General features: G+C 32.6%; 1 protein-coding gene across 1 annotated transcript; it reads left to right on the forward strand.

Annotated features, from left to right (window-relative positions):
- Positions 1-10,450: 10,450 nt before the first annotated feature.
- LOC115713441 (uncharacterized) lies at positions 10,451-11,713 on the forward strand. Its single transcript, XM_030641924.1, has 2 exons — positions 10,451-10,750; positions 11,057-11,713. Exons 1-2 carry the CDS (start codon positions 10,451-10,453, stop codon positions 11,711-11,713), a joined length of 957 nt encoding a protein of 318 aa, XP_030497784.1.
- The last annotated feature ends 61 nt before the right edge of the window (positions 11,714-11,774 follow it).

Consider the following 11,774-nt stretch of genomic DNA (forward strand, 5'->3'; position numbering starts at 1 on the left):
TTGCAACTTTGATCCTTCGAAAACTTATGGCGAAGGAGTATAGATAGTAGAGTATTTTTTCGTAGTCGTCTCTTGAATATTACCTTGCCGAACCTTATTAATAACCCCAGTAGAATGTGTGATCATAAACTTATTTAGATAAACACCAAGACTTCATGGTTCTCCCTCTCTCTTTTACGAAAGTCACCAAAGCATACATTCAGTCAAGATTATTGATATAATTAAATTGACACACTGCTCCTCCCTTTATCCTATGAATTCATGTATATAATATACACATATATGCTACGCCAATTCATATCACTCAAACAGACCCTAGGTTTGGCTACACCTAAATCCTCAAAAAGTGGAACAAACATTTATTAAATATTTAACTAATGATAATAATAATAAAAATCTCTTTTCTATGTTTATTTAAATTTCAAATGCTACCTAAACTTCTACTTTTAAAACCTATTAACACGTCACACACACACAAAATCAATGCAACATCCATTATATATATCATATAACTACACAAATTCTCATCCTTAATCCATATTCTACATGTGTACCATAAACCAAACTAACTAAATAAATTTAAATCATCTTAGTATCATAAGATTATCTCAAAATTTGCATGCATTTAATAGCTTATCCCTTTACTTGTACTCTATTTCTTTTCTCTAAACACTTAGAGAAAATTAAATTATAATTATGTTAACTACTTACATATATTTTTATATTAACAACTATAAGATCTTTCTCTATTATAATTTAAATTTCTTGTGATACTTTCTTGCTATATCTCAACGGCTGAAGTACACAATCAAACTCAAAGAATATTCTAACCCTTACTAGCTTACTTACATAATTATAATAAAATAATTAAGCTTAAACTTATAATGGGCTAATAATTAAATAATCTTATCATGTAATCACCTTATTTCATACATCAGACTTATGCCTATAATAAAAAGAATTGGCACCAACGGTTTTCATATAACTTACTTGGACCCAACAACACAATAGGCCTTAGAGTTAATCTCACACCTCAAAGCACTAACTACCAAATTACTCATTCCTTAAGGTAATCATCTACTTCCAATAATTATTGTCATACAACCACTATTAAAATTTTAAATATATATATTTAGTCGATTATCACAGCAAGCACACCCAAGATGAATAAACACAAATTTTGGCTCAAAGTGTATGAAAAGTGTTTATTGGATTTTAAACCTGGAAGCTCATTAATCTCACTTAGATAGGTTAGGTGTATGACATAGATGCTCAGCCAACTTGATTTTTTGAGTGAAAATCGAGTTTATATAGTGTTGAGGTGAAAAATTGTAATGACCGCTCTAGTATATGGATTAGTAAAGGCAATTAGCACTAATTTTAATTATTTTATTATTATTTGTAAATTAATTTAATTGTGGACCCCAATATTTAGAAATAAATATTAGAGTTATAATTTCTCAATTCCGGAGATTTTATTAAACTCTAGGGGTATTATCTAGCTTATATGTGTAATATGTTATTTTTGTAATTTTTGTTCGGCGACAACGGAAAATGCGATGGATGGCTAGATTGATCACATGGGTAAGTTTAGAACCTTATTTCATAGAGGGAAATATGTTAGAGAAAATAAATTATCGGGTTTGAGCGGGGTATGGGATTTGACCATTTTACCCCTAGCTTTTGAAAATACCTAAGTTTGATGTAAAGGGCATTTTAGTCTTTTATGGGGGGGATTAGGTGGCTTTCTAATTAATTGACACCTAGCCAAGTAATATTCAGCAAAGGAAAAAGGAATTTTCCTAGTCTTTATGCCATTTAGAGAAAATAAGAAAAAAGTTAAAAAAAAAAAAGAGAAAACCCTTTCCTTCTCTTCTCTCTTTTCGTACCAGCCAACCAAGGGTGAATCCATTGCTGGATTTTGTGTTTTCAGCAGAGATTGAAGGAGGAATTAATCAAGGTAAACCCTAGTTGCTCTTTAGTTATGGTTTTTCTCAAGTTTTATTTAGTTTCAAGTGTTGATTTTGAGTTTTAGGAGCTGTTAGGGTTAGGGTTATTTGGAGTTCGGATTTTATGATTAGTTTGAGTTGTTTTACAATCCTAGCAGCTGGTTTTGAGGTTGGTTGTAAGTTTTGTGCAAATTCTAAGCTTTGAGTTCAAGCTTTAAGCTTTAATGGCAAGTTGACATTTATTGTTTTATTCTGTGAATTACTGGCTGGATTATATTGTTTGTACATTGAATAGGAGCTCTGGAAGGTTTCATGGCAATTGGTGAAGAATTGAGCAACAAATGAAAAGCTTGGGGAATACTGGTGCAAACTGCCAATGGCCAGTTTGCTAGCACACAAAATCCTCTGGCTTTTGGCAGGTGGTTCCGGCCTTTCATTTTCTCAATTTTTGCCATTTCTGCCTCTGGTTGGGTGTTTCCCCATTTCCGCAGTTAGAATAACCCCTTTAGAGTATAACGGAACCTAGTGGTTTTGGTTTTGGGTTTCCGGGATTAGGGTTTTAATCATGTGACTTACCCGGGTTTCAATATGTGATTAGGGCATCCATCTAGCACGAGAATTCCGTTCGTGTTCGCCAACACACTTGAATTCGTAAAACAGTAAGAGCGTGTATAATGTATGATGTGATTATCTGAATGTATGTATGTGTTAATATGTATACATGCTTATTTGTTGTGATTCATACACTACCAACACTTGTACGGTTGTGGTACGAAGTGCATTGGTAAGGTGTGTGATGTTTGAAAGTACATCATAGTGTTACCAGCACTTGTACGGGAAGGTACAAGGTGTCTGAGGTACAACACTAGATAGTACTCAAGGTGCGGTCATACCTTACCTACACTAATACGAAGGTATAATGAGTGTATGTGGTACATGGTACATGGTCGTGTCCCAGTTAGAACGTTCATACTCATCTGTTAAGCTCTGTAAATAGGTGTATGGGCGCCTATTTACAGGTCGGAAATTATATGATATATTACATGCATTTCTTACTGAGTCTGTTGACTCACAGTTTCTGCTTCCATGTGTAGGTAAAGGAAAGGCAAAGGTTGAACAGGAGTGAACCTGAGCTCGGGTGAGATTGTACATGCCGCTGCCGCGAATTCGGAGTGTTCGGTCTCGGGACATCTGGGAGTTGTAATTTGAAAGTCGATGTGCGACCTGTAACTCTGTGTATTTTGGAATGTATGCTTGAAAAGTAAATTTTGTAAAGTTTAAAAATCGGGATCCCGGCACTTGAAAATATTTTATTAAATTACAAAGTTTAGTATTTAATGCAAAAGTTTTAATTTGACACGTTTTTCGAGAAATTTCTTTGATTAGCAAAGATTGCACAATAATTTAAAAAGCACTGTAGCGTGCCTTAGCATTAGGGCGTTACAAAAATAGTCGTTGGACACGAAAAACGAGACTCCCACTGGGAAAACCAGTTCAACCGATTTTTGGTGAACCGGTTAACCTCTTTAAAACCGGTTAACCTAAATCCAGAGAGTGGGAAAAAGTCTAATTTTTCACACTAAAATGGGCATAGCTCTCTACTCGATTATCCGATTTCAAAAATTCTAATTTGATTCTCTTAGTTAAATGAAATGTGATTTAGAAATCCAATAAAAAAAAATTTGAACTATCGGGTGAGAAAACTTGTTGCACAAGTTAGTGAATGGGCCAAAATTTGAATTTATAAAACCTAGTGTGCTATGCAAATCACTTTAACAAGACTAAAATAAATTTATACCATTTGATTTAGAGTAGTCTTGATGTAGATGAGCCTCCTAGCTTGATTTGCATGTTTTTGATCCCATGTTGACTTTTTCTGAGAGTTGACTTTGACCTTAACTTTGACTTTGACTTTCGAGTTAACTTTTGACTTTGGGCTTTTGAAGACTTCTTTTGAATAGAGTCTTGAGTTGTTGATATCTTGATGAATCTTTTGCTCTTGATATGACTGTTGAATCCATTTTGGATCACTTTATGAAGTTTGGTAAAATACCAATTTGTCTTGAAAATTTATTTTCTCTTTTAAATTTGCTACAAAACCAACAAATTATCAGTAACAAATAATAACCAAATATTTGTTAATCATCAAAATAAGGAGACCTAAAAGTTTGAGTTAACAATCTCCCCCTCTTTGATGATATCAAATATTTGATTATTTTGAAAAGGGAAAAGAAAAATTTAAACAATGTATATTGGATTAGCTCCCCCTTAATGTGTGCTAGAAAAGAAAAGTAAAATTTTACCTTGCATGATTTTGTAAACTCCCCTTCAATTTTATACTTAAGATTAAAAAATTAGATATCCAAAAAAAATGAGTTTGTGCCAAAAATAATCATATGGATTTCTCCCTCTTTCGATTCATCAAAAAGGGTGGTAAGAAATTCACAAAATAAAGAGAAAAATGAAGTAACACATACCATGCATAAAAAAAAAAAAAATCAAACTCATAACATCCAACAAAACTAAGAAAAATAACATCCAACAAAATAAAAAAATAACATCCAACATAACTAAAGAAAATAACATCCAACAAAATAAAAAAAAAAAATACATCCAACATAACTAAAGAAAATAACATCCAAAAAAAAAAAAGATAACATCCAACACATAAAGTCAGAAGGCACTAAGCCTTTGCACAAAAAAAAAAAAAAGAAACATGAGTAAAAATGTAAAAAAAAAAAAAAAAGATAATAAAAAAATGCAAGAAAACTAATGTGGTGGAAGTCGAAAACGATCCATGTATGCCCTCCATTGTATCATTTTCTCTTACATATTGTCAAACCCTTGCTCCATGTCTCCTCTCAATGTGGCAATATCACTCCTTATGGTTGTCATTGTTGGATTATGTTTTACCAGGATTTACATTTACTACCATGTATATTATTTAACATCCTATATATGAATCTCTAAAACAATGTAATTTAAACACATATAAAGTTTGAGAAACCTTACAGTGGGTGCAGCGGAATATTAATGGCTCCTTCCACTCAGATCTCTAACCCTTGTATTCTGTCTGTAGCAGAGTATCACCAAGATCTGAGCTCGAATGTCATTCTCTTGATTCTGGATTCTTCACAGCCTTACACACTATGATTGAGTTACCACTTGATGTGTGTGGGCACTTACTCTATCACTCAAGGTATGAAAGTATGAAGAGAGAAGGAGAAGAAGGTGGTTCGAAAATAGAAGGAGTGAAGGCTCACGAAAATTTTGACTGAAGGTGAATTTTCATCATCTTTTAGTGTGAGCCATCACTATCTATTTATAGGCAACCACCTAGGTTTAGGTTAGAATTAATTATGCATTAAAATATTAAAAAAATCAAATGGAAAATACCCTACAAGTGGTCGCCCATGGATATGTGGGCCCCACTTTGGAATTTTGCCATTTTTCAACAATTTTTCTTATTTTCTCAAAAATACCATTTTTCAAATTTTAACCACTTGAATGCCAAAACTATTTATTTAATAATTAAAATTAATTATCAAATAAAATTGTCATTTAATATATTTATTAATTAGACTTAATAAAGCCTCTTAATTAATAAATAAATCCTAGAATCTCTTTTCTTCACATTTAAGCCCTTGCTTAGTGAAAATTCATAAACTAGACATAGTCTAATTTTAGAATTATAAATAATTAATTAAAATCAATTAACTGAGTCTTACAAGCAGTATGATCTCAACTAGTATGGGGACCATGGGCCTATACAACCGAGCTTCCAATAAGCAGAATTAGAATTTACCAAGTAAATTCCCTAACTTATTAATTCCTTATTGCATCCACCATAGAACTTGGAATTGCACTCTCAGTCACATAGAACGCTCTATATGTTCCACGATATAGATACACTATAAACATTTAACCATCGTTCTAATCTTAACAATCAAAGATCCTCTATAGATGATTTGCACCGAGTGGGGATAAATTTACCGTTTCACCCCTCAATGTATTTTATCCTTAAAACACTTAGCTTCCTATAAATGATATTTCAGTGAGCTAATATAATCGCTGAAATAAGAGCTCTTCCATTTATCTCTATTAAGCCAAGCTCAAAGGAAATCACCATTTCTATGTCCAGATAGAAGCTATAGATTCCATATCTATGTTTAGCGCTCCCACTTAATTGCACTATCATGTTCCCAAAATGTACGTATCACCTTGATCAAAAAGTAGGCATAACTAACAAATCAAAGAACATGAATAGTACTCCTGAGATTGAACCTAAGCATGTTAGGATTAAAATCTTTTGATCTAAGATCAACCAGTGATATTGACTTAGAAAGATACAACGGTAAGATTATAATATCTTTACTAAGATCAATATCGGTCCCAGTCCAATGTATACTCCATACATTCGAAACTAGCATACTTTGCCAATGTTCTGGAAAGAACATAACACTTATCCAATGTGTAAGTACACTTCATCGCTGATTATCACATCAGTGTAAATCCAGTGCACTGATGAATCAGGGACATTGTCTTTTGAAGCATATAATCACAATTACATTCCACTGTGTTAACATCACTGTGATTGTGAATAATTATACGTTCTGGACTTAACAGATTTTGTATATATTAAACCATAAACATGAAAACTACATGTAAACATAAATGACTTCTAATCTTTTATTGATAACAAATCAGAATAGATTGAAATGGGTTTTATTTAGGGCATAAAATCCCAACAGTCATCTCATGTTTAAGAGTAGAAAATTGGTTGTTCATTTCACCTCTCAAGTTGTTAAAATTAGAAGTCATGGAGGTGGTAAGGTTAGAAAAAGCTTCTTCAAGGTTGAAATGAAGAGCTTGGGGTATTGGAGGCACTTCCTCTTCGGCTTCCTCTTCACTTTGAGCTTGGACTTCTTGCTCTTCCCTTTCACCTTCACTTGGGACCAAGTGTGCTTCCTCATGGGCATGTGATGTTGGTTTGGTGGGAATCCACTTCTTTTCCTTTTCATTGAATTTGTAGCGCATGGATTTGAATGTGATCTCACCAAGAGTGTCGGAATCCTTGGGTTCATAAACATCAGTTTCATCTTCTATTGGGATTCCTAGAAGTGGGAATAAGTAGCAAAGGAGATAACCATAGGGTAATGCCCTTTTTAGGGAAGGTTTAAACACTTCACTCATGGTTTTAATGATGAACTCAAAGCTAGGTCCATAGCTTTGAAGACCAAGGACGTAGGTGGCTGAGTTCTACAGAACCTTGTAAAAATTGAGAGTTTGCAATTTCTAACCCTTAAACTCTTTACTTTACAAGTTTGATTATTTGTTATAATATATTGCTTGCCATATTACTTGCTCTTATTTGATTAAGTGGTTAATTACTTAATTTTGTGTTAAAAGTTTCAATTTACCAAAATTAGTTTTCACCCCCTCTTGAAAACATATCTTGGGCTAACAATTGGTATCAGAGCCAAGTTAACGGGCTTGACTAACCTTTACAACTGGAAAATTTTCACCAAGGTGTTTCCAAACCTCTTACAATAGTTTTGCACCATTGAGAACTATTAACCTCTTTCTCAGATTGTTGAAGTGTCAATCTCACTATAATTGGGTTGTTTACAATACCGGTGCTTACCTCATCTCAATCACAGTATGAAAATGTGTTTGAAATTACAAGTAAAATCACTCTAGAAATATGATAATACAATGGAAATCTAGAGTGATAACCAAGCACACTTAGGATGAATAAACACAAATTTTGGCTCAAAGTGTGTGAAAAGTGTTTGTTGGATTTTAAACTTGGAAGCTCATTAATCTCACTTAGATAGGTTAGGTGTATGACATAAATGATCAACCAACTTGATTATTTGAGTGAAAATCGAGTTTATATAGTGTTGGGATGAAAAATAGCTGTTTATAACCGTTGGACACGAAAAATGAGACTCCCACTGGGAAAACCAGTTCAGAATCGGTTAGCCTCTTTGAAACTGGTTAACCTAAATCCAGGCAGTTGAAAAAGTCCAATTTTTTGCACTAAAACGACCATAACTCTCTACTCGATTATCCGATTTCAAAAATTTCAATTTTGTTCTCTTAGTTAAATTGTTGCACAAGTTAGTGAATGTGCAAAAATTTGAATTTATAAAACTTAGTGTGCTATGTAAATCACTTTAACAAGACTGAAGTAAATTTATACCATTTGATTTTGAGTAGTCTTGATGTAGATGAGCCTCCTAGCTTGATTTTCATGTTTTTGATCCCATGTTAACTTTTCCTAAGAGTTGACTTTGACATTGACTTTGACTTTTGGGTTGACTTTTGACTTTGGGCTTTTGAAGACCTCTTAGGGTCTTGAGTTGTTGATCCCTTGATGAATCTTTTGCTCTTGATATGCTTGTTGAATCCATTTTGGGTCACTTTTTGAAGTTTCGTAAAAATACCAATTTGTCTTGAAAATTTATTTTCTCTTTTAAATTTGCTACAAAATCAACAAATTATTAGTAACAAATAATAATCAAATATTTGTTAATAATCAAAATAAGGAGACCTAAAAGTTTGAGTTAACAACCTTTACTTTAGTTTAATGGATGTTGCTCATTGAGGTGATTCAAATTGCTCAAAATTGGGAAAAACAATTGTTTTGCCTTCGTCACACACTTGGGGACCCCGATATAGAGTACAAAATTATCAAGATGCTATGACCATTTGTAAATGGGTTGGATATCCTGATTTATTTCTTACTTTCACTTGCAACCCAAAGAGGCTAGAAATAAATGACATGATTAATTTAATTGGTCAAAAAGACGATTAGAATAGGGTTGATATCATATGCAGAGTTTTTGAAATAAAGTTGAACCATCTAATGCATGATTAGAAAAATGAACAACCTTTTGGAAAAATAATCGCATGTAAGTTCTCATATTATTGAATTTACAACAAAATTAACTTATTTTAAAATGATGTTTTATGAAAATTCTTTCACAGTTTTTCCAACAATTCTAAATGTAACTTTTAACATTTTCTCAATGTTATTGCAGGTATATACACAATTGAGTTCCAAAAAAAAGAGGATAGCCTCATGCACACATACTACTTTTCTTGCATTCGACATTAAAAAATCCTTCAGCAGAACATATAGACAAAATAATAAGTGCAGAAATCCCACACTCAAATATTGATCATGATGGTTATAATACCGTTAACAAATTTATGATTCATAGACCTTGTGGAAAACTCAATTCAAACTCTCAATGTATGATGCAAGGTAGGTGCACAAAACATTTCCTAACAAAATTTAATGATCGGACGACAACAGACGCAGATGGCTTTCCAGTCTACAAAAGAAGAAATAAAGATATACACATTGAAAAGAAAGGTGTCATTTTAGATAATGGATATATGTCGTCCCTTATAATAAAAATTTGATTGTCAAGTTTGATGCGCATATCAATATCGTGATTTATAATTACTCTAGATCAATCAAATATCTATTCAAATATGTTCATAAAGGTTCTGATAGAGCAACTATAAGAATAGAATTTATTGATACTTTTGAAGAAATAGATGAAATCAAAACATATTTAGACTATAGGTATATATAAGCAACTGAAGCTTGCTGAAGAATCTTTCAATTTGACATACATTATAGAGAACCATCAGTTGAAAATTCCATTCCATTTGCCTGGAGAGCATACAGTTTTATTCGGAGAAAAAGATTATGTTGATGATGTTCTTTCCAAACTTGGAATAAGACAAACAAAGTTCAGTGAATGGTTGGAGACAAAAAGTAAAAATGATGATGCTCGAGAAATAACTTACTCTGCTTTTCCTTCATATTGGGTTTGGAATTCAAAAAAAAAAATATGGACCAGGAGAAAAAATAGTGCGACTATTGGAAGAATTTACTTCGCACATCCTTCAACTGGCGAACGCTTCCATATGAGAATGTTGCTTAATTTTGTCAAAGGATGCACTTCGTACGAAAATATTAGAACATTAAATGGGATCAAATATCCTACTTTTAAACCCGTGTGCTATGCTTTAGGATTATTAGATGATGATAAGAAATGGATTGACTGCTTGACTGAAGCTGCACTATGGGCAACAGGAAAGGAATTAAGACACCTTTTTGTCACAATACTCATTCATTGCCAAGTTTCAGATGCGTTACAAGTTTGAAAATCTAACTATACTACATTGTCAAAAGATATAACTTCATTGCAAAGGAAAAGATTTAGAAACAAAGATCTTCAATTAACTAAACAACAAGTTGAATCATACACTCTATACAAAATTGAAATGATTATGTTGAAGATGGGAAAAAGTTTGAAAGCCATAGATGGAATGCCACTTCCTAATTCTTCGTTAATAGGATATTAGGTAATAGACTAATCAACAAAGAACTTGATTATGACAGAGAATAATTAAATATATTGCATGAGAAATCATTTGCTTCTCTAAATCCTTGCCAAAAGTCAGCTTATGAAGCAATAATGCATTCTGTAGAAAATGAACAAGGAAATTTATTTTTTATCAATGGACATGGTGGCACTGGTAAAACATTTTTATGGAATACAATTATTGCAAAGCTTAGATCTCAATCCAAAATAGTCTTGCATGTAGCAACTTCAAGAATATCTGCTTTGTTATTGCCTAATGGTAAGACAACTCATTCAAGATTTCATATTTCTTTGGATGTTACAGCAGAGTCAACTTGTGAAATTCGTCAAGGTACCCTATTAGCTAAACTTCTTATGAAAACTTCATTGATCATTTGGGATGAAACACCTATGGCAAATAAATTTTGTTTTGAAGCTTTAGATAAGACCTTAAGAGATATTCCAAGAACAAGGTTTGAAAGTTGCTCTAAAAAATCTTTTGGGTAACTTACAATAGTATGCGGTGGTGATTTTAGACATATATTACCAGTTGTTTCAAAAGGTACAAGAGCTGACATCGTTGGTGCTTCTCTCAACTCATCTTACTTGTGGTTATTTTTTAAAATATATGAGCTCAATCAAAATATGAGGTTATATAATGGAAGTTTAAGTGGATATGAGGCTGATAAAATAGCTACTTTTGATAAATAGTTGTTACAGATAGGAGATGGTTCATTATATGATGACATTGACAGAGAATTAATTAAACTTCCTTCTGATATATGCAAAAATTTATCTCAAGATCCAGTGAAATTCATAGTTGAAGCTATCTACCCATCGCTTTTACAAAACTACAATGATCCTGCATATTTGAAAGAAAGAGCAATATTAACACCAATAAATGAAATGGTCCATGGATTGAATGAAATGATTATGAATATTATACCAGATGAAGAGAGAATATATTATAGCTCAGACACTATATGCAAAGCAAATATAAGGACAAGTGATGATGATCTTTTGTATCCACCTGAATTTTTGCATAGTTTGAAATTTAATGCAATACCAAATCACGACATTCGACTTAAGGAAGGTGTTCCAGTAATGCTCCTTAGAAATCTAAATCAAACAGAAGGCTTATGCAATAACACAAGATTGATTGTTATACATCTTAGGAAATGGTCCATTAGAGCTTACATTATTTCTGGAACAAATATCGGTGAAAACGTCACAATCCCAAGAATTATCATGTCTCCCAACAAATTGAAATGGTCATTAAAGCTTAATAGACGACAACTTTCTTTAGCACCATGTTTTGCTATGACAATATATAAAGTCAAGTACAATCTCTTAAACATGTTGATTATATCTCCCTAAGCAAGTATTACCCATGATCAATTATATGTTGCTGTCTCTTGAGTCACTACAAGAGAAAGAT

Source organism: Cannabis sativa, chromosome 4 (assembly GCF_029168945.1).
Source record: "Cannabis sativa cultivar Pink pepper isolate KNU-18-1 chromosome 4, ASM2916894v1, whole genome shotgun sequence".
In the NCBI taxonomy this organism is placed as follows: Eukaryota; Viridiplantae; Streptophyta; class Magnoliopsida; order Rosales; family Cannabaceae; genus Cannabis; species Cannabis sativa.